General features: G+C 41.2%; 2 protein-coding genes across 15 annotated transcripts; one reads left to right on the plus strand and one right to left on the minus strand.

Moving 5' to 3' along the window:
- Positions 1-931: 931 nt before the first annotated feature.
- On the minus strand, positions 932-26,016 carry LOC108110044 (MAP kinase-activating death domain protein). 14 transcript variants are annotated; one of them, XM_017218908.2, is made up of 23 exons: positions 25,129-26,013; positions 21,372-21,509; positions 20,788-21,200; positions 20,120-20,663; positions 19,690-20,051; positions 19,477-19,603; positions 17,890-17,922; positions 17,185-17,279; positions 15,898-17,023; positions 15,642-15,845; positions 15,377-15,427; positions 14,401-14,770; positions 13,959-14,344; positions 13,396-13,869; positions 12,878-12,973; positions 12,315-12,572; positions 12,012-12,251; positions 11,670-11,942; positions 11,448-11,615; positions 7,909-7,917; positions 4,325-4,397; positions 4,200-4,246; positions 932-2,945 (listed from the first exon to the last, which is right to left on the minus strand). In XM_017218908.2, exons 2-23 carry the CDS (start codon positions 21,492-21,494, stop codon positions 1,929-1,931), a joined length of 6,489 nt encoding a protein of 2,162 aa, XP_017074397.1. In that variant the 5' UTR covers positions 21,495-21,509; positions 25,129-26,013; the 3' UTR covers positions 932-1,928. The 14 variants fall into 14 exon arrangements, with proteins under 14 accessions (XP_017074397.1, XP_041673651.1, XP_017074400.1 ...); XM_041817717.1 differs by having other exon boundaries at positions 20,120-20,639; positions 25,129-26,012; XM_041817718.1 differs by lacking the exon at positions 932-2,945 and adding an exon at positions 2,957-3,572 and having other exon boundaries at positions 20,120-20,639; positions 25,129-26,011.
- Positions 17,951-19,344, plus strand: LOC108110046. The gene has a single exon (XM_017218922.2). It carries the CDS (start codon positions 18,807-18,809, stop codon positions 19,254-19,256), a length of 450 nt encoding a protein of 149 aa, XP_017074411.1. The 5' UTR covers positions 17,951-18,806; the 3' UTR covers positions 19,257-19,344.
- Positions 26,017-27,652: the final 1,636 nt, after the last annotated feature.

A 27,652-nucleotide genomic window follows, 5' to 3' on the forward strand; every position in this document is an offset into this window, starting at 1 on the left:
TAGAGAAGTATATATATATATATATATGTTTGTGTGCATGTTTATAGGTGCTGGGCTTTAATTTACGATTAACATCCAGAACCAGCAAACAAAAAAATAGTTATATTTATGAATATATATATATATATATTGTGTGTATGCCGATCTCTGTCTACTAACTACATACACAGACATACTTATTGCTCTCCAGAGTCCTCCTGTCCTCCGTGCTCCCGTGTTCCCTGACAATTCCTTAAACTAATCCCAATCCCATTCAGAACTTAGGACCACTCTTTGCCTTCTCACTTAAGATTTCTCGTACAACTAGTTAAATTCCTTTACCATAAATATATTATTTATATTTATATATATATTTATTTAGTTAATGTATGATCGTAGTAGTTGTCTGCTAGATATTCACATTAATGTTTTAGTTTTGTTTGTTAATTTGGATTTAGTTGGTATAGTATACTATATCCCTAACTAGATTGCCTTCAATTTCCGTTTGTGTATCATTTGTTGTGCCCTTTTCCTGGGCCCCACATGAAGTCAAGTCCCGATCTGTGTATACGAGGTGTGTTCAAAAAGTAAGGTGACTCTTCAAATTTCGCGAATTTCAAATTTTTCGATTATCGATTTTTTTGTTTTGTTATATTGGTACACTCTTCCCTAACATCTGTACCAAGTTTCAATGGAACATCCTCTTTTGTTTGGTTGTGAGAGGCGTAAAGTTACAAGTTGTTTTGCGAGCTCGGCGATTTTTTGCTATCGAAAAATATGGATCAAAGGATTTGGATTTTTTGGCCAAAAACAACACCACAATAATGCCTCAGCCACCATATTCACCGGATTTGGCCCCATGTGACTTTTTCTTGTTCCCAAAACTGAAGATAATCGAAAAATTTGAAAAATTTGAAATTTGAAAAGTCACCTTACTTTTTGAACACACCTCGTATATATATATATATATGTTATGTATATATTTGTTATCTTTAAAGATAAGTTTAAGCGAGTTTTTGTTTTTTTTTGTTTGGCGCTTTCTGCCTTAAAGCTTAGCAGGAAACAATTCGTCTATGGGATTAGTTAGAGGCGGTTAATGATATGATTTGGCTAATGTAAGGTTCAGTAAATACAACTCCTATACAGTATAGATATATATGTGTATATAGCATAACTGATTGGTCGCGGGGCTTTCGGGATCCGTGTTGGAATATAGAAAAAATACTGCAACTTTGGCTATAATTTGGTTTTTGGGTCTACTAGTATGACTGATTAGTAGACGTTCTATATTTACAAAAACGTAGCTTGACAGTAAAACGTAGCTTTTTCTTAACAACATTGGTTCACTCTAAGGTGAACCTTAAACGTTTATGGGAAGATTGTGTTCTTAAGTATAGGCGAACTTCTTTTAGTGTAACAATTTCTTGTCTAATTTGTTTTGTTGTTGGCTTTTGTATTGGAAAACTTAACATTTCCAACCCTTTTTCTGTTAAGATTTTTAGTTCTTAAATATTTAAGTCTTCAAAATTTAGAATCAATAATTTGTAAGATTTTAAATTTAAGATTTCCTTTGCTAAAATGTCTTTCTATTGGCAATTTGAAGCTTTTAAAAAAGGTTTCTTCCTAACATTGAATTTTGCCTTTGTAATACGAGTATGTTTTATGTTTTAAGAAGTTCGCCATACTTAAGGCGCATAAACGTTGTTAGTTTTAAGTTTTTATGTAATTACATGAATCCGGAAAGCCCCGTTTTGGAATGATGAACCGCTTTATTCGGTCGACTGCCGGGATCACAGCCAGGGGATGCAGATGGTGCGGCAGACGTCTCGTCGATGGGCATGTGGATGTGGCTCCTCCCCCATCTGTCCGCCACCACCGCCTCCTGCCCCTGGATTGGACCCGCCCCCACCACCGCCGCCTCCTCCAAACTTAAAGAACGAACTCCTTCGTCAGTGCTTGCGATGGGCCTGCGGTGAAGCGCTGGCAATGGAGCCCGATGCCGAACCGGAACCGGAACTGGAGCCGGATATCGAACCGGAGCCGGATCCGTAACCGGGCTCAGCCTCCGGCATTGATTGCAGCACAGCGGCGACGCTGCCATGGCTGGCGCGCTGCTGCGACTGCGAATGGCCGGGATGATTGGAGGCGGACGACGCTGATGCCGACGATGATGATGATGACGACGACATAGTGGACGCCCTGGCCAGTCCACTGTGCCGTTTGGGGATCACAAAGGGTGGCGGCGGTTGTGGCGTATACTGCGGCGGTGTGGAATTTGCCGATGCCTGGCGGACAAAGGATCGGGCCGCCGGCACCGAACCGCTCCGGGCAATGGCACCAGTGCGCGGCGGTATTGCCGGCGGTGGTCCAGGTGGAGCTGTCATTGGAGTCCTGATCTTCGGTGGCGGTGATGAGATCGAAGCCAGGCTCTCTGTGGAAGGTTGCGACGGTACACGTGGTGGCAATTGCGGCAGCTTGCCAGGACTGGGAGTGGTGGTGGTGGTTGTGGCGGAAGTAGGTGTGGGAGAAGGAACCGGAACCGTAACAGGAACAGAAGCGGTTGCCACTTGGGCGGGCATCCTGGCCTGCGGCTGCACTGTTGACATGGTGATGGTGGGCTTCTGCATGGGCACCGTGTGGCGTATAGTGATGTTGCCAGGCGCAGATTTGCCCCCCATTCGATTGGGATTGGACTGACCAGCTGGAGCAGTGGTTGTGGGCGCTGAAGATGCCGCTGCTGCAGCTCCAGCAGGCGGATGTTGCTGCTGTGCCTGTTGCTGTTGTTGCTGCTGCTGCTGCTGTATCGGCTGATGCTGCTGTTGCTGCTGCTGCTGTTGGTGTTTCTGCTTTTGCTGGGCATGGATGTCCTGGATTTGCGGCGTGATAACCACCGGATTCTTCTTCTGATCTTGGCCGGCGGCCACGTACGAGAAAACGCACAGCACCGAGTAGCATATCTGATCGGACTACGGAGCGTATACGTAAGTTTAAAGAGCTGCTACTAAGGCGACTTTCTTGTTTGATTTTTCAGTATGAACAGTGTTTTGTTTGGCGGTGTTTTTCGTTTTGAGTGAAGTGGGTGGAAGGTTTTTCTTTGGGTGGGTGGTGGTGCTTGCACAACACAACAAGGCAGAAAGTCAGAAAAAAAAGCATGCAACTCGCAACATTGGAAAGTGGAGTGGACAACAACCAAAACTGAAGTGAAAATATCAAAGAAAAAATTTGAAAATATTATGGTAAAGAAAATTCACAAGAAGCCAGAACGAAAAACTATATTTGTTGTTTATGTTTTGATTGTTGTTGTGGTGTTTTTTCTTTTTTTTCGATGTTGCAGGAAGTACATACATACAAAGGAGTTACATAAAAAAGGATTCTTGATTTTATTTACATAGATTTCATTTTAGGCACATTATTTATTCGCTCGCCAGCGGTGTCTCCAGCGTTTCCAGTTTTTCCATATGCTTTTCCATCGATTGTTCCATTGTTCCAGTCGAGCTTTTGTCAGCAACTGTACCTCGAACGCCATTCAGATGACAGATGTAGGCAAACTGCACGGAGGTCACGCGATGAAAGCTCAGGACAATTTCCGATGCCTTTGGTTTCAATTACACATTTTGTCGTTTTGATTTCAGTTTCATAATCAATGGGTGAGTGTTGTTATTTTTCAATGTGTGTTTATTTTATGGTTTTTATCATAATTTTTTTTATTATTATTTTGATGATATATGAGTGGTGTTTGGTTGGTGTTTTGTGTGTTGTTGCAGGCATTGTTTGTTGTTGAGTAGTTGAGTTGTCGTTGACATAGAAATATATTCACAAAAAAACGAATGCAAAGAACCAAATGGTAAACGAAAACGGAAACGGAAAGAAAAGAAAAGAAAAATCGAAAATCAAAGAGATTATCTCAATATCGTATATACAACTTGTCGGTGCAATTGAATGTGCCATTATCATACAGTGGTTAAAGAAATTTCTGAAAACTCCATATAGATATATCGATATATAATATAGAGATGGGCTTTTGGGGGGGTTCACAATTGATTTGTACAGAAAATTGCATAACTTTGGCAGGCTTAAGCAAGTTTATGTACAGTTAATCGATAAACGATAGTTCCGATCGCAATCGGAACGGGATGCAACTCGGAACAAGTGGTGAATAGTGCTTATGATGGCTGTGGTGGCGAACTGTGGTGGATATGTCATTTAGTAACAGTACTTACCATGCTTGACTGATACTTCCGTTGGATGAGATTTCGTGTCTTGGGATCTGTAAGTTCAGGAAAATACAAGAAAATCATGTTAGTATAAACACTCAGTTGATAGAAATGTTTTATACAGTACTTACTGTACTCCTCCAGCACAAAGATGCCGCCCTTCTGGGTGAAGCACTTGCGGATGTGGTCCAAACGCACGAAGAACTGAAATATGGGCGGAGAAGAGAGTCAGTTAAGCTTCAGTGCCAGATAATCTTCATTCTTTCTTCGGCTTCAAGGCTCCGTTACGTAACGGAGCGCAAGAATGAAACATAACGGAAGGGGTTAACGGAACGTAACGAAATCAAGCTAAACGGAATGCAACTTAACGTAACGGTAACGGAATGCAACTCATAAGGCGGTTCAAACCAAAAAGCTTTCACACAAAACGCTGTCCAACAGAGGAATAGACTGGTTGATAGGCAGAGCGGGGATTTATAGAGAGAGAGAGAGAGAGATAGTTGGAGAGCATTGGAAAGAGATAGCGTATACGCGTGGGCAGTAAAATGTAATAAATCATAGCAATTGGGAGCATTTTTTTTCGGATTCTTTAAAAAAAATTTCATGTTTTCTTTTTTTCATTTCAGGTGTATGGTCAAAAGTACAGTTACCAACCCAATATAACGAAACGAAACGGTACGAAATTTCAACACAAGCAAGCAGGCGGGCAGGCAAACAAAAGCTAAATGCTACGCAAGCGCTTTGGGTCATATCTATATTGATCTATTTAAGGGGGCAGGCAGCAAGACAAGGACACCAAGTACAGTTAACGACATTCATTTATGTACACACGGCACGCATCAAGTGCTTTCGGCGTTTAATCAGTGCTCAGGACTAAAAAGGTAAGTGAACTAAACGTAAAATAAAATCAAATGGAATGACAATTTAAAACTTAAAGAAATTTAACGGAATGACACAGACCGATAGAGTTAGATAGATTGATAGATAGAGAGAGAGAGAGAGTCGGAAAAAGAATGCAGCAAAATCAAATGAAAGTTTGTTAATTAGTTTGCTTTACTTGATATTTCTTTTTTTTTGTCAAACATCTTTTCTCTTCCATATTTCATATTGAAAATGGAATTTTCATTTAGTAAATTTTTGTTTCGGGGAAAAGGAGGATTCTAATTAGCACTTGTGAGATGGTCGTATACTAAGTAGCTTGGATTTTTGGATACGGAGAGGCGTTGATTCTATGCATATTTATGGTATATATATATTTACGAGAGTTGTTCACCTGAGCAACCCCAAAATTTGCACTAATAGAAACGCTAAATAAATAAATTAAGCTACAGTGTTCGGTGTCCGAGTGTGTGTACTTCTCTAAAGAAGTTGTTTAGTATTTTGAAAACTAAAAAAAAGAAAAGTTCAAACACTTATGAAAATCATGTAAACTAAAGATAAGTATTTCTTTTATTGAGATTATCTAGCAAAGAATATTCTATAAGGGACACCACCCTCTTGTTCCCTGAAAAGCAGCAAAGAGTTATGGGGGAAGAGTTATTCAGGTACAGTCGTTAGTCCTTGACTTCATAGAGATTTTACAAGATTTGTAATTAGGTAAATGGATGCTGGTGGTGGGAATATTTGGGAATTATAGGATTTAAGGGGAGTCACATGTAACAGCATGCAGCATGTGGCACTACCACTAAAAACCGGTGGATATGATCGGGAATATAGGATCAATGCTCGAACATCCGACTCGATAATATTACTTGATACTAATTAGCTTTACTTAAATTGGCTCGATATCAACGATTTAACGAAACAATATAGGCAAACAGAGAGAGAGTTAGAGACAGGCTGAAAATGTGTAAGTAGTAGTAACAGATAGAGAGAGAGAGCAAGAGAATGGAAAAGAAAGGCAGGAAAGCCAGACTATTAGCGATAGCTTATAGATATTGAAAAGAAAACGCCAGCATTTGTGGTTTTTTCAGCTTACGACTATAGTTATGGGTTTTCTAAGTGGGTAATTTTCCTCTAAGTATACGGTATCATTAACGTTTTTTGTTTGTTTGGTTTTTGTCATTTTGTTTAATACTTTCTTTTAGTTTCTTAATTAGTAAACTACAACTACGATTGGTGTTTAAGTCTTTGCTAAACAAGTAACTCTACACAAGCAAACTCAAAATCAACACTAAGGAAACTTTATTGGTCTATTGTTGGTAACTCGGTGAATTGTCTGGCACACTCTATTTAGGGGATTAGAACATAACAAAAAAAAGCAAAGGCACATAGTTCGTTAGTGATTCTGAACAATATATCAATTATATTTAAGGTTATTTAATAGGATATCAGATTGTTTAATCAATAACGAACTCTGAACCATTTTAAAAAGGGGAAATCTAAGTGACTAGGGGGCTGCTTTCCCTCCAAGTGAAAGGTCATCTAACTTAGGCCGCATCCAACGAAACTTAATCATACTGAACTTAGCGGAATCGAAAGGAAAGTGACAAAATGATAAAGGAATGTAACAGTACAGCCATGTGTATATTCATTTTTCTGAGCTGGTGATATTTCGTTTCGTGTGTTTGGTATAGTAAATCCGTGGTCTATATATATATAGTTTTTTCAAGCTTGCTTATCAGCCATCATTACAAAAACTGAAGTTTAAGTTCTAGAAAGAATGTCGGACAGACCAGGACAGATGCAAGTGGATTAGGGTGAACTGTGCTGTGCAGTCCTGGAAAGAACTTTAAGATTGCACTTGAGGTGTGCAGGAGGAGTGCATAGCATGCTTAAGTTCGAAGTTTGGAGTTCTTCAAGCCACAGGGGTGACTATTTGATTTGATAGAAGTGGTGTGACCAACTATGATTTAGTAGTATAGTGTGACCCATCCATTATTTGGACGTATTGTGTGTGTGTGTGTGAGTGTGTGATCATGTGTGAGTGCTGGCTAACACCGAAACATAAGAACGAACGAAACGATAAAGTGTCGAGAAGTTGGGGGCGCAAATGATAAGCTTGTAAGTCTAAAGTTAATCAATAACAGTAATCAACAATCGGTTATTGGTAATCGGTTATCGGTAATCAGCATTAAGGTATACAAAGTGTACGGCTTAGTTTCAATTCAATTCAATCAAGTTAAATTCAACAAACAAACCAACTAACCAACCAACCAATCAATCAATCAATCAATCAATCAACCAACAGTTCAAAAACGAAAATCTCAGTTGGATTAAAGAGACAGAGAGATAGATAGATAGAGAGAGAGAGATATAGAGATCATAACACAAAAGATATGGGTAAATAATATACATATTTATGGTATATTATTTGCGGCTTAAGGTTTAAAATTCAATATCAACTACAAATTTTTGGTTTTTGTTTTGTTTTTTGTTTTTTAACTATTAAATGCCATATCAGATTATTTTGTATACTTTTTTGGTTTTTTACCTTTTTTTTTGGGGGGGTGGGTGAAAGTGAAGGAATAAATTAAGTGTTATGAACGCAAAAGATTCCAAAGTTATAAAACTCAAGATCAACGCAAACATAAATATATTTTCTATTTTTTCTTTTGGTTGTTGTAAAAGATTTGGTGGTGGTGGTGGGGATTAGGAAGTGGATTAAAGGATGGGTCAAGTGGTTAGGGGGTGGTGGATAGCAGGGCATTTAAAGAACAATAGTTGCTTATAAATTTAAGTTCAAATATAACAAGAAATTTGTTCATTGCAATACCTCGAAATCCTTTATCGTTTTTTCAGACATTTTCAGATCGTTTTATCATAGATTTTTTTTTTTTTTTTTGGTTATATTTTTCGATTTTGATTTTGGTTTTTTCGTTTTCGTAATCGTTTTGTTTTTTGGATTTTTGATTTTGTTATCGTTTGAGAAGTAGACCAATTCATTTGAATAATTTAATTCGTTTCGGTTTCGGTTTGGTTTCGGATCGGATCGGTTCGGTTCCGGTTACGGAACGTGATTTTTGGTTGGTCCACAAAGGAGGGAGAGCGAGCAACGGTGCAGCGTTCCGCGTTCGACAGAGAATATCAAACAAACAACAAAGAAAATTATAAAAAGGAAAGTTGAGAAAACTGTTTTTTAAACTGTTCATTCAAATATTTGAGTTGCATTTGCATATTTTCTGTTCAATTTCTAATTTGCTGGCGAATTTTTGTATTATTTTTGTATATATTTTTTTTGGATTATTATTATTATTTTTTGGTAGATACTAAATAGAAACGATATGAAATGTGGTTGTTGTTGCTGTTGTTGTTATGTTAGAGTCAGTTGCTTAAAGACAATAGTAGTGGGACATATGTATCTTTTTTTTTGGGGAATTTTTCAATTTTGGTTTTGGATTTGGTATTTTTGGTTTTTGGTAGAGTTTCTCGGCTTTACAGCGGTAACTGTGGAGATATCATGGGGTAGAGGACATGGCTACTATAGCTTAAATTACATTTGTTGTTTGTACTTTGTTGTTGTTGTTGTTTTCTTTTTTGATTATCATACTTAACAATTTGGCATGAAGAAAGACACTACCAATAAAATGTTAAAAACAGAAAGTAAGAACGCAATCGAATCGAAATGGAACGTAATGAAGAACAACGTAACGGAAAATGACGTAAGGCAGAAAAGTCTGAGCTCACGAAAGAACTTCTTATATATATATATCGCATATATAAACACGGAAAAGAGATAGGTTCAGTTATAGAAGAAAGACAGACAGAGACAGATATATATTTATATATATAAAGAGGAAGTTATTTATATATGTAAATACGCATATATATATGTTTATAGAAATAGCGAAAAGAGAGACAGGAAATCAAAATAAAACAACAAAAAACAAATTTAAATTAAAACTAAACAGAAACAGAAAACAAAGCACTTTAGAGGATTTTGCACAAGGACCATCTCAAAAGTTACCAGCTTAGAATACTTCCTTATTTTGGCTTAAAATTCTTCATTGATATTTCTTTCGATGCATTGCTTTTTCTTTATCATATATATATATTTTCAGATATATATATATATATATATATATAGATTCTATAATTTTGTTTTCAAGTCTGAGCTCCGAAAGGTTAAAAGAAATAAATTAGCAAAAGGAAAAGTAAATCAAAAAACAATATATTTTAGTCTTAACCCAGAACCCTTTAGACCCATATGCTTCATATCAAAGGGATTAAGGTGTTCTATATATTTACAGGAAAACAAACGACTTTGCCAAGGCTATGGATGAAAGGGCATACAGAATTCGTTGGACTCTAACGAGGGACTCGGATCGAGGGACCTAATCGAATAAGGTGTAAGTTGTTACCTATTTTTAGTATCACTTAATAATTGTAGTTATAGTTTTTTTTTTTTTGTTTTTTTGATCGAGATAAATCGATTTTAATGCGGGTATGAGGAACACTTTAGTCGTGGGTGCTTCGAGGGTACATACAAAGTTCGATTTTTTGTTTTCTATGAAGTACAATACTCTTACGAACGATACTAATCGGTAATCGTAGTAATCGATAATTTGTAGTAGTAGTAGTAGTAGTAGTAGTCTGAGTAATCGATAATATAAAGACAATCAAAATGAGATAAAGATGACAATATCAACATATATCAAACGGTGAGTATAAGTAACGTAAACGTAAGGAATCGTAAGGATAAGAATGTCAATCGTAATCGAAAAGTATGATTAGGAGAATTGGGGGAATTTCTTAAAATTTCTTTTGCTATTGGTTTTTTGATGGCGTTATCATTGAATCGGTTAAGGTAATAAATAAAATAGAGAGTATAATGAATACAGCATTCAGTACATTCACTAGCACAATATATGGGTATGATATAGATGGATTTTTCTGCATATATATATTTATTTGTTCAGATATACTTTCACTTGATCGATTAGAAATTGGATAAGATAAAAGATTCGATTGATTTTTCATTTTTTTTTTTTTTTTTTTTTTTTTTGTGGATTATATAATGACTTAGGAATATAATATAAGTAGATATTTAAGAAGGCGAGTCAAAAATAAAATGCCAAAACCAAAGCCAAAGAACGAAAAAGAAATATTTAGAGCGAGACAGACAGATAAAGAGAGAGATAGATAGAGAGAGATAGAGATAGAGATCGGTAAAATATAATACGTAGTTGGGTTTAGCTTGGGTAGTTGGATATGTGGAGTCGGGTTCCGGTTGTGGCTAACAAAAGAAAAGACAACCCGAAAAGAAACGGAAGTTCGATATCATCCAGACCATCTCCGTCTGGAATACACATGTTATATATATATATATATATATTCTTCAGATTCGATTATAGACACTGTAAGACTGGAGGCAGACCTACGCAAGTCCCCTGAGAATCTCTTTCACATTGCTAGGTTAGACATATCGGAAAAGCATGAACTGAAAACCAAATATAATATATATATATATATTTTTTAATATATATATTTTTGTAGATGTATATATATTGAGAGGGCCCTTGATCTTGATGCAGTCGATACACACACACAACAAGGAAATCATTGGAAATCGATCAAAATCATAAACCGTAAGGAAAGGAAACCAAAAAAAGCCAGACTGAAAAGAAAACTGAACCAAAGGGAAACGAAAAGTAAATTAAACACTGAAACGAAGGCAGTGGGAAGTATGTATCGATATCTGGACAGATAGACGCGTATATGTACGAGTATAGCCCTCATGTTGGATCTGAACATAGACTGATCCTGACATTTAAATGGTTTTCAATATTCGTTTGGATGTGGGTGACCCGGATCAACACCATTGCTTGGTTGGTGGTTTCATAACGGTGACCCAGTTAAGGTGTGTATCTTTATTTTTTCTTTCTATTCTGTATTTTCTGTATATTCCATATCATTTCAGGAGTCTGGTGTTCCTCCATTGGTAAGATTACCCAGATCAACACCATTTTGGTGACAACCTTGTCTGTTCTATTCGCTGTCTGGTGACCCAAACAAATGTAAAGATCTTTCAATTATGTTTACGGAGTGAGGAAGATTATCGTTAGCTTACAGTGTATCTGTACTCAATAATGGATCTGGTATAAGGGATTCGTTTTGGGATATATATATGCTTTGCTTGATGAGGATTGGTGTACGAAAAAAAAGAGACGAATACTAGTAGTTTGAGGCATTCGGAGATGAAGCTGGTTGGATGTGTATATGAGTCTTGGGTGTAACTATGTTTTCATGTTCTGTGTATGCCAAGTGTTTTGGTGGGGAATTCGACTTATAGCGGAATATCTCTGAAGCACTCACCTTGCTGTTGGAGAACAACAAACCGACACCCTCGAGGCACACCTGCAACAGGCCGCCCTCGCCCGTGTTCATGTCCTGAACGGGAAACTCGCCGCCCAGCTCGGGCACATTGGTGGGCGTCCCACCGCGTTCCATGGCCTCTTTGATACAAGTGTACAGTTCCTTACACTGTACGTAAATTGGTAAGTTATCATACTATCACCTTAACCCTATTAAACCCACCTTTCTTGTATAGTATTTGTGCAATTGCGTCTGACCGCCATTGCGGCGCCACAGGCAAAGTAGCTTGGTCTTCGGTGAGTAGGTCATGTTGACCAGCCGCTCGTACCACCAGCGCTCCACAATGGTGCCATCCACAGATCGAAGTACCAAGCCATCATCTCGCACCTCCATGAATCGCAGAGGTCCATTGACATCCGTGCCCTGGTGGACAGTGAAGCTCTGGCGGTGCAACAGCCGCGAACCTAAGGGCTTTAGGTCTATATCATTGCCGTTCTGCAAGGAGGAGGTAATATGTCATATATATATACTCCTTTATATATATTTATCCATTTTTTAACCTACCAGATTATTGATCTGATCGACTACATTGTGCACCTCCTGGGAGTACACCAAGCCAATATGACTCTTGCCAAGAAGACGGCGTATCTTACGCCGTATCTCATCTTTGGTAACATTCAACATTACCAGGATGGCCGTCAGGTTGTAGAGCATGGTGGATAGCAAGCGATCCTCGTCGTGTTCAAGACGCTTGCGTTCCGATTCACTCAGTGACTTGTAGCGCTCCATCATCTCAATGGGACCCTGTTTAGGAAACAGATTCAAAGGTAAGTATAAAAAGAAATAACTATGAAAAACCAATCTCACCTGATCCATTCCGATCATATCTCGTTCCTGGCTAACAGCATCCAGAAAAGCATCCTCCCAGAACTGCATTTGGTTCCAAAGATTGAGACGATCCTTGCCCAGCAGTCCTTCAAAGAGATACACCCTCGGACTATCCGGCGATGGTGAAGATGAAGTGTTGATCAAATGCCCGCCAGTATAACGAAATCCGGCACTTAACGTTGACTTTCCGGACCAAAGATTGCCAGTGCTCTTTTTGGAATCTTTCGATGTGGTTGTCTGTAAAATGAAGTTGGATTTAGATTGGATTGGTCAGAATAATTCCTGGACCTGACACTGGATAAATCTAACGCGATCGAGGGCGAGGACTTTTAAGATTGAAAGATCAAGCCAGAATTCAATATAGGAAATGTTTCATTTACATGGAAAGGTTATTCCAAGTTGGAATTAATGATGTTTTAGGAAGATGTCCCGATTTATATAACTAAAAGAAGTTTCCGCCGAATCGAATCCAAATTTCAAAAGATAACTTTATTGATATTCACATCCCGTACTTCTTTGAACCTCCTCTGGAGGGTACTTACATTTTCGTACTCGGTGTCTGAGACCGTGGATCGGCAGCTGGAGGGCAAGCGGACGCCCAGACTGACAACGGAAAGCGCCCCCGTGGAGCCAGCAGCCTAGGAATAACACACACACACACACGGAGTGTTAGAGAGGTCTACAAACGGAGTATATCGAATTGGACGGTAACGATACGGGAATGTAGGCGGGACAGGTTGCGGTTACGAATAACTATTGATAGTGGAAGGATCGGCAGACTACATCGATTGACACTCGCGATGGGACATACATACATATATGTTACATACTGATTACATACTGATTTATGCTAATTGTTACTGATTTGGCTATTTACTGAGATGCTGATAAGCGATTCTACGATACGATACCATATATAGATATATTATATACACTGAGCGATATACAGGAGTGGATTAGCAAGCTAAGAACAATTGGCATTGATGGAATGGACGGATCTAAGTGGCTGGATGTGGGTAATCATTGCACGGCACTACTAACCAGGTACTACTCTACTTACATCCGAATCGAACGAGGTTAGCATGTTCTTCAAGGCACTTCTCTTCTGCGACAGCATATCCTTGAACATCTCCGTGGTGGACTGACCATCCTGGCTATCCGCCGATGACAATCGTCGATTGACCGGTCCACCCGAATGCGTACCACCATGTGGTAACTGGGTAGAACTCTTCCTTGATTCCTGTGGCGATGCCCATTCGCTGCCCAAAGCCGAATGGGAACCGTTTGGTGAGCTTGGCGATCGCAGGTTCTCACGACTGCCCATTGGACTGGCGGCGTGACTGGATAGCAGACTGGAGGACATGTCACTGCCCTCGTTAATCTCCTTGCTCCAGTAATGTGTGTGTGCTACCTCCATCAATTGGAAGACAGAGGCCATGCCACCAAGGCCGAAATTGGCAAAGGTCACATCCAAACCGCCGGCTATCGCCTGGATGCACTTAAGCATGCCCTTCCAAACGGGCTTCGTCACGCACTAATGAAGGGTAAAGGTAAGATTATTATAGAAATTCAAACACCAAAGTCTCACAGATCTCTTAAATCTTTACAGGAAAGTCAGCTTACCACATCGTCGATATGATCATCTGGAGCAATCTTCTTGTCCAGCGTCTTATTGAGTTTGCTGAGAACCAGAGTGCGATAGGACTCGTCTTCCATGAGCTTCTTGAACCGATTAAGCTTCAGCCAACCGACTCCTTCTCCAGCTAACACTTGGTTAGTCACATCCTTGAGGAAAGTCTGGTTCTCGGCATTGCTGTGCGAACGCTCCTGGTTTTGCTGTCGTGTCAGCTCCTCTTGCGTTTGTCTTGGACCCGAATGCTTTATCAACGGAGTCCGCTCCACGAGTCCCTTTCGTCCAGGAAAGGGATCGAAATTGATGCCTGTCTTGCCCTTTCCAGAGGATACACTAGCTGGCTTGTGTTGCACAGGAGCCTGCTTTTGTTGGTTCTCTGCAATGGGATTACGTTATATCGAAGGTAGGTAAAGAGCTTTTGCGATGACTTACTTTTACCAAACATGCCCGAGAACATGGTGGATGTGGAAGAGGCTAAGCCATTAAAATCAGTGCCAATGGAGGAGAAGAAGTTATTGCCACCTCCTGATCCACCACTTTGCTGGACCTGCTTATGCGTGGCCAATTGGGAACCGGGTGACTTTGGTGGCGGTACTGCCACCGCTGGCGAATGCTCCTCAATCTTAATGATGCCTTTCTTGGTGGCCGCCTCCTTGGCCGTCTTGGTAAGATCACCCAGTGTTGACTTGCCCACATAGGTCAGATCCTCGAGTGTATTCTTGCTCACCCCAGCCGCCTGCTTGGACACTTCCAACGCCTGCTTCGAAGCCTCTCCGGCCGCCTTCTTGGCGTGCAGCGTAAACTATGGATCCAAAATCGAATGGTTGTTAGAAATATGTTTCTAGTAGAGAGTTTTAAGTCTACACAATTTGCCTAGTTGGTGCTAACAATCAAAGCTTGAGTCCCTCAGACGCCAGACAGTAACGGATTGAGGTCTACTTTAAAGCAATCTACGATGGCACTACGAATCCCATGAGAAGATCAGAGGGAAGGTGAGGATGGGGATGACAGGATGTCTTAAGGAAAGGTTACGTGTATTGTGAGTTGTAGGTGAGATTCTCAAAACTAAAGGATAATAGTGGAAAATTATGCTTTGTATTCTTGTTTTCATGCAGTTTGATATGTACTTAATGTGGTTTTGTAAAGAGAAATATTTAAAAAGGTGATGTGGGTATAGAAATCCTTAAAACTTGTTGATATTTATGTGGTGTATGTTAAATAGCCTTCAAGTCATTACAAGACTCACGTTGTTTTCAGTTAATGAGATGTGTATATATGTAGAGTGCAGTGTGATGAATAGAGAAATGGCATTAGATTTATGTTGATGAGATATAAGTTTAGTGTTATGATAGCGAGTGGGTGGATCCTTTCTGGATGGGATGGGAATGTGTGCAGCGGGAGTACCAACCTTTTCGAAGGTATGACGCATTTTGTCGTCAAGATCTTCGTCCAGCGCATGCTACAGTACGTTACATTCATGTCAGGTTTAATAAACCAACGCAACACCGCCAACGCAAAAATATATTTCAAAAAAATATTACAAAAAAAATGAAAAATTAAACCACGTAGTTCACGGAAAGAAAGAAAAGGAAAGAAAAACAGATCAACGATCAGAGTACAACACAGCACATCGAATTAGAAAACCAGCCCAGGTTACTCCGGATCGCACTTACCTTATCCACATGGGCCAGGAGACCCTCCTGGCTGCTCTGGCGCGTTGTTTCCCTCACCAATTCCTTGGCGTGGGAGGCAAAGTTCTCGAATAGGGAGCTTTGGGAGCTCTGGCGTCCAGGACTGCTTGAACTAGAACCGGAACTACCAGTTCGGGCCAGGATGTTGCTTACACCAGGCTGTTTTACCGGAGGTGTTAGTGGTGGCTACAAATATGGACATATAATAAGGAAAAAGCGTTAACCAATCTCTCCTTACCGGAATCTTTTTCTCTGGCCTCTCGGAGTCACTGGGATGCCTCTGAAGCTTTGATCCAGTGGCTATACTCTTTCCCGTGGATCCCGTTTCCGATTCCTGTTCAATGCTAGCCATTTTAATGGTCGCCTCCAGCCGCATGGCCAGCGGTGTGGCCAACTCGAAACTGGGTGCAGCCGCTCCACCAACTGCCGTCGATCCCAGAGCTTGTCCGCCCTTCGGCTGGAAATCAAACTCCGAATCACGATTGAAGCTGGGTGAACTCAGATCCGAGCGACTGGAGGATGAAGAAACCGGGCTATCAGCACGTTCTTCATCCTCCTCCTCTTTGCTGGCCGCCGCATCGGCAATGCCCTCGGGATATTGCAATTTGCTGGGCGGATGATAAACCAAAGCTGGGTCCAAATTCGAGGAAAGAGTCTGAGGAACAACATGCGGTCGATTGTACGACCCAAAGACATCATGCAGGCTGGGCGAGAGATCCGAGGAGGCCATTTCCGAGACAAAATCACTGAGGGAACTATATGATGAGCTGCTACTATCCGCTCCCTCTGAATCAGAACCACTCTCGTCCGTTGGCTGACACTCGAGCTGTTTCAGTGATCTTAGGGCGCCATTCAGTGAGCTGCCATCGTCCCAAACCGAAAATCTTATGGGGGTCAAGGCGTGGGCAAACCACTTGGGCTTATCACCCACTTGCATGGGATCCATAACCCCAGTTTGTACCCTTAGGAATGCCACATTCGTGGGCGTTAGTGACCATTCAGCCAGAAACTCCACCGCCTGAGTTCTGGCAAATTGATTCAGGAACTGCGAGGCTCTTGGTCGGGATCGTAGGAAACTATTGATCTGGAAGGCTACCACTGGACGTGGATATAGCCGCAAAGTGCGTGTGTGCTCGGCGAAATTGGCCAATGTATTTTGGGCATTGAAAAATCGCACCATTGCCACACGCGTGGCCACGTCCACAGAATCCACATCCGTTCCGTAGACAAAGGGATTAAGGGCTGGTGAGTTCATTGGACTTGGTTGACGTGAACTGATCGTACCCTGAGCGGACATCGAATTCCTTTGACTGGCCTGCGCCGAATGTGGAGGCGTCTGTAGAGGTAGTCGCACCTGAGAAACCCTGTTGGAAAATCAGAAAATGTGATTAAGTTTAATGGATATCTTATAACCTATATTGGTATTGCATTAATATATCCTTTATCGTTTCAGATCTATATCTTTTATCCATACGGACAACCAGTTGATACGGACAACCAACGGATTACCTCTAAGACTACTTACCCAAGCAATGGTGGTTCCTGGAGACTGTCCCGTACCGATGGTAAAAGTTGCTGCGAGGACACCGCCGTATTAGTGGACGTCATTGAGGTAAGTGCCTGTGGAACATTCCATTTAGACCAATTAGCAGGGTTAACCCTTAGCACTAAGCAACTAAATTAGGACTTCAACTTGGCTAACTATAAGTTAAGGGAGGGAGATTTGGAAAGCTTATTTGAAGGCATAAGGCCACTTCAGTTAGTAAGTAAGTTAGTTAGTTACTTAGACAGTTATAGTAATTGGAAAACTGGGGGGGGTGGAGAGGTAGAAAGAGAGACTGACAGGGCATGCACACGAAACACGTAACACTAAAGACAGCGACTGATAGGTAGAGAAAGTGATAGAAATTTTGGTTGAAAATTTAGAAAATTTGCAACCCATGGAAATATATTTGAATCCTAGCTAATTGGAAACCCAGTTTTACGAAGTTTCACTTCAGACTAAAGTTAAAGAGTTAGGAGTACGTCTATGTAGAATGACTGTGCATGCTGTTAGTTCTATGTTCTATGTCAAGTACATCTTCGTTAACGAATATTCACACATATAGTTAGTATATATATTAGATATGGATTATGTTTACAATGTACAAACGGTTTCAACTCAAATATAACTTTAAACGATAAACGATAAACGATAAATCAAGTAAACACTTTTGCGAACGATATTTACACCAAGTCCAGCTTCATCCATCAATAGCATAGCCTGCCCATGTTGTTGTTGTTATACGATTTGTTGTTGTTGTTGTAGTAGTAGTAGTAGTAGTTGATGTTGTTGTAGTTAAAGTTGTGATCGAGTATAACAAATTTCATATAACAGATAATGCATGAGTGTCAAAAGTATAGCATTAGAGTAGAGACAGAGATGGACACACATCGATAGGCAGAAAGAGAGGCAGTGATTATACACATAAAAAAAAACCACAAAGAAAGAAAGAGAGAGATAGAGAGTTGTACAAGTGTTCGAGGAGTTTTGTCAATTGGGTGGGGGGGATTAAAAATAATATATTTAAATTAAAATATATATATCGCTTGAGTGCTCTCTTTAGATTTGCTCTGTGACAGACCACAGAGATCCGGAAAGTAGTTAGATCGTATATTATTCGAATTAAAACAATCACAGCAAAGTTTAATGGAGCAATGATAACGATTATATGACAGCGATAACGATAGCTACGATAAGTAATCGCAGCTTTTGGATGAGTCTGCTCTGGGAAATCCTCTTAGATGGAAATTCCTCCCAAGAGCAGACACATTTTCTGGTGAAATCGGTTAAATAGACATGAATAAGCGACTTTGGCCTTGAGAGTCACGAATATTTATAGCGTTTTAAGGGAATTTTAAGAACCGCCTAAAGATAAACTCTCATTTTCTAAATTCTGGAAATTCACCTGGCTTGAAAGTGATCTTGATTATTATATTCTAAATAAAGTTCCATATTGAGACCTCTAAAAATCAGAAGCCTTTGAGCCTTAATTCATATCCCATCATGGTTTGTCCCAGCTTGACTCCCATTCGAATCACTATTCCCTAGTCCGAAATCATCGCTTATACATTTTCATCGGTCGGTATTTGCTGTTGATTAGAACCATGTACAGTCCCCACATAGCCCTCTTGTCGGCCGTGCAGGCCAACGACACCCGTCATAAGGCCAAACTTCGTTTCCAGCGCCGTGCCTCGGATAATGTCTATACAGATCCACGTCTGGAGCAACTGATTGTCTATCGTGCCCTATTGGAACATCTGCTGCAGCAGAAGGCCCACTATGACCATGAACGGGAATTGGAACTGAAACGTTTGGAGCGTTTCCGCTGCGAGGGAATCAACGAGCGGCGACTTCAGGTCCAGGAGCAGGTAGTCAAGAAGACCCAGGGTATGCTGCCCGGCATCGTTTTCAAACTGCGCAATGAAATGGACAAGCTGAAGCACTTCTTCGACATTGACAAGGATCGGGAAGTACGCAAATTGGACGCCACTCTCTACGACGAATGTCGCAATCTACTCATTCACTGCCAGGATATACTGGACAAAGTACATTGAGCTGCGAACTCAAATTTTAACATTCTCATTTATCAAATTAAGTTGTGCATCAAGAAAACTCATTAAAAACTCTCATTCGTAATCATAATCCTAGGAAAAGATCATATTTCTTAAATAGGTGAATTTCCAAAATTCAGATACTTTTTCTTTTGATTGCATCCACAAGATTTAGGAGATCAGGTTATATACAGAGGTTAAGGGACGTGTCCAGGTGACTTACCTGCTTGAGGTGGTTCTTCAGAATGGTGCCCTCGGGCTCAGGTAGCGGTGGTATTTCTTCATAGCCACCAGTCGGTGGCGTTAGTTTGGTGGAGTCCAAGTCCACCACCCAAATGTCATCTGGGAGTCTATGTAAAGTAAGTTAGTAAGTAAAATATGTTTGAAATCTTTCTAATCTTAAGAATATAATCGAATTTGTAGATATTTTCCTAACCTAAAGTTCTTTTTGTAAACCAGGAACGAGGCCGGCACTCCGATGACAAAGGGCGTGGGTGCCAGTAGAAGCTGCTCCGCGCAACTTAGGCAAGTGGGCAGCAGCGGGATGACTGGGAACATGTACTCCAGCGGATATAGCATAGTGACAAAGGCCATGACCGACATGGAGAGGGCATTGTAGTCGCGTGACTGGAATAGCACCTTGTTTTCCTGCATGATCAGGGTCCAGACCTTTAAGCATGTCTCCACGCCGAGCAGCTCTAGAGGAAGATGAAGCGGGAAGTCCACCAACGAGAAACGAGTGTGGTCAGGCAGGGCAAACAGCAGTGGCTCATGCACTGTAGGCGACAGCACTTCCACCTGGAAGGACGTAAGTTTGGTTTGTATTAGATATCCATCCCCATATGATAACAATCCTAATCCCTTACCTCGACTCGTGTAGATCCCGGCACCGGAACTGGCGTGGAGAGGAGTCGCAGGATCCAGGTCTCGATTTCGCGCACATCATGCAGAACGATCGAAGGCGTGGCCTCACTGACATGACCCGTCAGCACCGTCCACACATTGTCCCGATTGATCTTCTGGGAGGCGCCCACCCGCTTCGGTGAAGAAGACTCATTGCAGGCATCGATCAGTTTCTTGAGGATGAAGAGGCATTCGCGGAAGGTGGTGAAGAAGGGATGGTGCGAGATGATGCACAGCGAGGTGAGCGACTGATTGCGCAGCTTCGTTCTTTTGCGAGAGGCTCGCGGTGATGGAGAATGACTGCCGCCGGACTCGGAGTCCGCTGAGGGAGCCATTAGACCTAGTTTAGGCACCGCCGGACCTGCCGACGGGTGGTGCGGTTGATGGTGCGCATGGTGTGAGTGCAGGCGCTGCTGGTCCGAATCTCGACGAGAAGTCAGTTCACGGTCCGAATCGCTAGGCGCTACGTTACTTCTGTAGTCGCTAGAAGAAGTTAAGAGGCCGTAACTATTATGGAAATGGTTTGAGATGGGTTAGACAGGCTTTGGCATAGACACAGGTTTTCATATTTCTTTTTTTCTGAGTGTACTTTTATGGCCACACCCACATCCTTCTCGCCCACAACACTTGCCTGCTAAATGCCGAATCCGAACTGCGCTCCATGCTCTTCCGCCACGACTCCCGCCTGAAGGCTGACGATCGTCTGCCGCCTCTTCCTCCGCCTCCTGCTCCACCTCCTCCACCGCCGGCATGTCCTCCGGGTCCTCCATTTCCCGGACGATCATTGCCAGCTCCCGCTGATCCAGCCACCGCACTGGGTCGCTCTATGGGTCTATAGAAATTCACGCATATGCCATAGCGCGTCTTGCCCGAATCCTTGTCGGTCAACGCGAATACAAAGGAGGTCATGTCCCGAATGGCGGAGCCAGTGCGTCGAGGACCCACGCTGGTGCATCCCTCTGGCTGGCAGAAGTACACCATGTCCAGGGGCAGCGGGAAATCGGCATGATCCGATGGAGGATAGCGACGCAGCAGATCGGGAACCTTAAAAATAAATTTAAAAAGCTTAAAACTTTGAAGGAACTCTAAAGGGAGGTAAGTGATATTATCCTCCTCCTCCTTTTTATTAAAATTAAACCTGTGATATTAACTTTTTTCCGTTTCCCTGCAGTAAGTTATAAATCAAATAAGCGACATAATCAATGACCGACTTACCTGCACTGGCGGGGCCTTGAGGCCCTGCAGTCCTTTTGGCATCGGTGGCGTCGTGTGTGCACCCACTATGGCCATGTAGTCCACCAGACGGGGACAGAGGGAGGCTTTCTGCTGGTCCGACATCCTGGATTGTGTTTGCTGTCATTGAAAGGCAAACGGAAAAGAGGTTGAAGGAAAATGGGAAAAACATGAGTTGCCATGGCAGTAAGGATGACGACGGAAGGATTATTTATCCAAGGACTGTTGCATGCTAAAGAGTTTCAAGGCTGAGCTCATTATTGCTAAGGTAAGCGCATATTAAAAAGTGAAATCTTCCCTCATGGACACCCAAGTAAATAGTTGTCTTATTGTTTTCCTGCTTAACTTTAGTTTACTCTACTAAACTATTATAAATTCGACTTAAACTTTAAGTAGATGACTTTCCAGTTTAAGCATCTCTTTATCAAATCGAATTAATCACGTCATGGCAACTCGCTCTCTCTCTGTGGACCTTTTTCAGATTTCGGGTTAAAGTCAGTCAGTCAACCCCGTGGCCTTCTCTTTGTTGGCTCATGACCTTGCCGCTGGCAAACTAATCGGGATAGAGAAGGCGGGATGCCAATGGAGACCCACAGAGGATGGCAAACAAAGTCAGGTCGAGTAAATTGAATGTCAAAGCAGAAATACTTTAAAGTGCCCAATCACAAATTGCAAATCCCCCCCATTGACGTCAGCTAGCTATTGTTGGGTTGGCGAACTAGAAGGAGGGAGGTCTTAAGGTGGCAAAAATGTACTGTGGGTGTGGGTTCCAAAGAATGCCAATTTAGCACACTTGGCATGCGAATCCCTTGGTAATTCGCCACGTGGAATTCGCCACAAGGACAAAGGCTAAATGAAGGGAAATGTTTGAAGAAAAACGCGAGGCTAAGTTAAAATAGTCATCATCCGATTCAGCAAGCATCGTCAAGCATCCATCACAAAATTAATCTCACTTCAATGACAGGAGGACTCACACACTCAGAGTAAGTCAAGTATCTACTAATAGGATGAGCACAAGGTGAACAAGTTAGGGCTTAATGAAAGTACTTCATATTTTCAGAGTGCAATTAAGTATCTGTCCTCTAAACCATATGATTAATGTTGGTTTATGTATAAAATTTAGCCCTAGAAAACTTCTGCCTTGCAATATTTACCTTTTTTTTAAACAACATTACTTGAGAGCTAGTTTGTGGCACACAAAATATTCGTGGAACTACTTTTCCCATGTGTGTAAGGGCACGGAAAAGTTGGCCAACAAAGGACTCACACGTTCTTCTGGTCAACCAGGCCTGCACCTCCTCCACCCACTCCCACTACATGTCAGGGCGAATCATGTCAAGGCTACAGATGCAAGCCCAATCCCCTTGCTACGAGCTCGACGAAAAAACTCATTGAAGGGATGCCACTTTGAGGATACCCCTACTCATCTCCAAACCGCAGACTCCGCGAAATGACATCAGCCTGGACGTGACAGGCGTTCCAATCCCAATACCAATCCCCAATCTCATTCCCCATTTCCTTTCCGACTGAGGTTAAAAATAGTCCAGAGTATCGGGGATAAGAGCAAAACTGTCATTAACCGAAAAATTGTCAACGTCGTTGGCAGCAGCGTGCGTATTATGAAATCATCCGCCATCGGAATCGGAGATGTGACGCGTGGCATGTGTTCTGATTGCGTGGTTTCAAGTGTTCTACGAACTTGGACCAGTTGTCACTTGAGACCCAAAGCACTAATGGCAGTAACACACTTCCTAAAAAGGCCCATGAATTGGCGTCTAATCTATTTTGTTGACCAGTCACTTGAGACTTTCGGGTCAACCCCAGTCCAAAGGCAACTCTGCTGGTTTTTGTAAATGAAATGGAATTGGAGTCTGGAATTTGTGGTTGAACTTGGAGACAAGTCTTATCAGGTATGTCTCTTTTCTATTAAAACAAAAGTAAGCAATTCTTAAAATCATATAAATTTTGACTACCTAACACCTAACACATCGTATGAAACATGTTCCTCCTTTAAACTAACCAGCTACTACTTTAAAATCAAACAAAGGGGTAAAGATAAACTAAGACTGCGACTCACAATACGAGTCTAGGACAATCGGACTTGTCGCCAAGCCAGGATAAGGCGAATAAAGCGTTTCTTAACGTGTGGCTAGGGCCCAATAGCGTCTTATTGCCGTGCAAAGCGCCTTAGGATGAGGCGCACAACAACGGAATGCAATGGAATGCCTTCGGTGAATTAAGCGTGACGAAGAAAAGGGAAATGCCAAAGGCAGCTGAAGGGGGGGCTATGCTCCAAGGAAGGATTCTGGTGCATTTTTTCTTTTAAAAGCTCTCCTGTCACCACTCAAGCCACTTAGAGTGGGCGCCCTGTCTGTCAGTCAGTCGGGTTCTGCTTTGCAATTTCCATTCAACACCCACAATCTCATACTTCTGTCCGTTTTTTTTTTTTTTGCCTTGTTTCTATCTGCATCTCCTACTCCGAATGGTGTGAATGACTTGTTGTTGCCCCGCTTGTTTTGTTGTTCTGCACGTGCCACTGCAGGGTACGAGGGAAAAACTGAGCGGCACGGGTGGTGGATCCTTCTAGCCATGGTATCATAAAATCAATAAAGGGCTCGGCAATTGCATTCCCTGACAACAAGCTGAAGCCACATCATCAGCACGGCGCATACATAGATACAGTCGTACATTCATCAAGGCCAGGCCACAAACGCTGATGCCCAATCTTATCATTCGGATATTAACATTCCATGAACATAACACGATGGGGTTCAACCCTATAGCACTGAAAGTCGAACTAAAGAACTTAAATTGCTAACATTTAGACTATGGTAGAACTAATTCTTTCGTAACTAAGTTTATCAATATTTTATCAGCATCATAATGGCATGTAATATTAGTTTTAAGACGTCATTAACATTCATAATCAGGAAAATGGGGATAGAAAAACATATTCGATATGTATACTCAAAATGTAATCTTCAAATTTCACGAAACTGGAAACACAGTTCTGTTTATCAGCCAATTGATATAATATAATATCTATAAATTATACCAAATATTCAACCAAACTTAACCTCAATTAGCCATTTGGCTTTCAATTAGTCATCTCTGTAATTGTTCTTAATTGGAAGTGTCGCGGAACTACCCCTACAAAAATAGCTAGTAGATAAAGTAAACCAAAGCAATTATGGGTACATGTTTTTCCTGTGGCTATTATCTTGACCGCAACTGTCATTGTGTATATGAAGAATCCATGGAATGCCCAAAAACCCGGGAATAAGCAATATGCTAAGTGAAATACCTTGGATGTCGGTTTTTCGGCCCCCAAAAACTCCCGCATAAATTCCGAACTGCTCTGCGCTTAAAAGTATGCTACCAAAATTCTGGCCCCAAAAATATATGCGCAGAACAACACAGATGTGTATGTGTAAATTCGGAATGTGGATAAAAGGGGGAGGACAAGGCTAAGCAGCAATGACACACACACACACACACACACATACACTATCATACACTCCATGAATTTGTACGTTCTGGCGTACGCAACAAGGTCACTGGAAAAATCGTTAAGAACGGAAAAAAAAAGTACACACTCGACAGCGGAATAGAAACAACAAAGATACAGTATATGTACATAACGTATACATACTCATACTCATTTGTACTTTGTGGTTTTCATAATTTCTTTGTTTTTTTGTGAATTTCTTAGTTCTGTAATTATTAGTTAAACACTTACCTTAATTCACTAGTTATTGTTTGTTTTTAGTCGTAAATTAATGATAGTTTTCTATCAGAGTTTTGCATTCTGTTGACATGGCGTTGGTGTACCAATAATATTCACTTGGCCAATCACTATATTTATGTCTTTTCAGTTGTACAAACAGCACAAAAAAAAATTATATATAGGCTTTTGCTTCTTTGCTCAGCTCTCGTGGTCAGTTGCAGACGAAGGACCTCTGGTATCGCAGCTCGTTGGCTCCTGCTTTTATGTAGCTGACTGCGAGCTGGCCGTGGTGTGACTGAATTTTCTAACCGTCGAGCCAAGCAGCTAAACCAAAGGACGCCAAAACGAACCCCATTACCCCACGTCCCTCGGCTCGTGCGCCACTGCAATGTGTGTGCGTGGTGGTGTTGAAATTCCTCAGCTCTGGGGGCTGGAATTGTGTCGTTACGAGCGATACACACGAGGCAATACGACGAAACGCCACGAAGTTTGACTGCCAGAGACCAAGCCACATTTCCATGCCGCACTTGTTGGATTCTCGTTGGATAACCAACTCTGCGCATGTCCCGCACGTTGAAGTTGATGATAATTTTGTGATGGCACCTTAGCTTTTTAATATGGCATTTAACTTTTCCTCTTCTAAAAGGTATAACTTTAATTAAACTCAAAACCAAAAATGGCAAGAGATCTGCGTTAAAATCTTGTCCAAATTTCAGGTCATTTCAATGAGAGCTTCATAATCTTTTGAGGATCATCTTACATGCCCCTATAAATGGCTGAGAAATTCAGCATATACAACTATATAATTATGTTAACTTAAGAAACTATAAAGTATTAAGAATTTGTACTATTAAGCCTCAAAGTTGTGTCAAGATATTTCTCTCAGGAAAGAACCTAAGATAATACTTAATATTAAAGTACATTCAATGATTGTAAAGATAAATGAGATCCTTTATAAACTAATATATAATTTAATTAGCTTTATTTGTTGGCAACACTTGTAACCAACCATTCGGACATATCGCTGCCACATGGATAGTAACGTGCTCGTTGCATGTGAGCGAGTGTTTCTGGTGGCCCTGGAGTAGCTGAGCGGAGCCATCGGGCTAAATGGATGCTTAAATTAAATTAAACTTGTAGCAAAACAAAGTTGAAAGGCGTGTATGTACATGCCCGCATAGAGAGTAATGCGAGATTAACGAAAATGCGTTCTGAAAAACATGATTGAGTTATGGGTAAAAAATGTGACACAAAACAGTTGTTCTTTTTGCTGTGTGTCCATTTTAAAGTAAGTTAAAAATAAAATAATAAAATAAACAGCATACAGATATTTCCCCCAATACGGACAGGTTTCTGGTTTTTACCAGGTGAACAGAAGCATTCAGCAGAATGATATGTTTATTTGACGTATGCTTAGAGGTGTGCATATGAGGACTCTTTTTCGGCAAGTTTTTATAAAATACATGGGATCCAACTGCTATTTCGTGCTTATCGTGCTAAATTCGTGATACGATATGGTAAACAACGTGGTTGCCCATCTCTATTTTGAAGCTTAGTTCTAAACAAACGGTTCTTTTCCAGCAGCAGAGGAAGCTGGATAGGGTACCCATTTTGAAATGGTGGCCATCTTAAAAAAAAAAAGCTCACAAAAAACAAAAGTTACTTGCTACTGGTTTCTGTTCGCCTGGTACTTGAACTCCCGAAATTACCAATTTTACTGAGAAAAAATGATTTTTTGATCAAATTTCAACGCATTTTGGGTAGCTGATGCCTTTAAAATACCAGGCAAACAGAATAGAGAAGCAGGTGGAAATCGTTAAATTTATGAGCTCCGCGTAAGGATGGCCACGTGAGCACTGTTTTTCGACACGATCGAATAAATTACATGGGACCTTAATATTATTTCGTGATTATCGTGCTAAACTCGTGAGACGACACAAAAATCAACGTGGTTGCTCATCTCTTGTTTATGTTTTGGGCTCTAGACTAACGGTTTGCATCCAGTGACAAGGGCAACCATCTTGAAAGGGCGGCCATCTTGAAAAAAAACACAGGCTCCCAGAAAACAGTAGCTGCTTGCTGCAGCTTCTGTTTGCCTGGTATCTGAACACCCAAAATTACCAATTTTACTGAGAAAAAAAGATTTTTTTCGATTTAAAATACCAGGCGAACAGAATCGAGTAGCAGGTGGAAATCGCTGAATTTATGAGCTCCACTTAGGGATGGGCACGTGAGCAGTGGTATTCGACACGATCGAATGAAATACATAGGATTTAATTGCTTTTTCGGGCCTTTCGTGCTAAACTCGTGAGACGACACAGAAAACAACGTGGTTGCTCATCTCTTGTTTATGTTTTGGCCTCCAAGGGCAACCATCTTGAAAAGGCAGCCATCTTGAAATAAAAACACAGGCTCCCAGAAAATAGTTGCTTGCTACATTTTCTGTTCGCCTGGTATCTGAACTCCCAAAATTACCAATTTTACTGAGAAAAAATGATTTTTTCGATTTAAAATACCAGGCGAACAGAATCGAGTA

Source organism: Drosophila eugracilis, unplaced genomic scaffold (genome assembly GCF_018153835.1).
Source record: "Drosophila eugracilis isolate 14026-0451.02 unplaced genomic scaffold, ASM1815383v1 contig_1858, whole genome shotgun sequence".
Classification (NCBI taxonomy): domain Eukaryota; kingdom Metazoa; phylum Arthropoda; class Insecta; order Diptera; family Drosophilidae; genus Drosophila; species Drosophila eugracilis.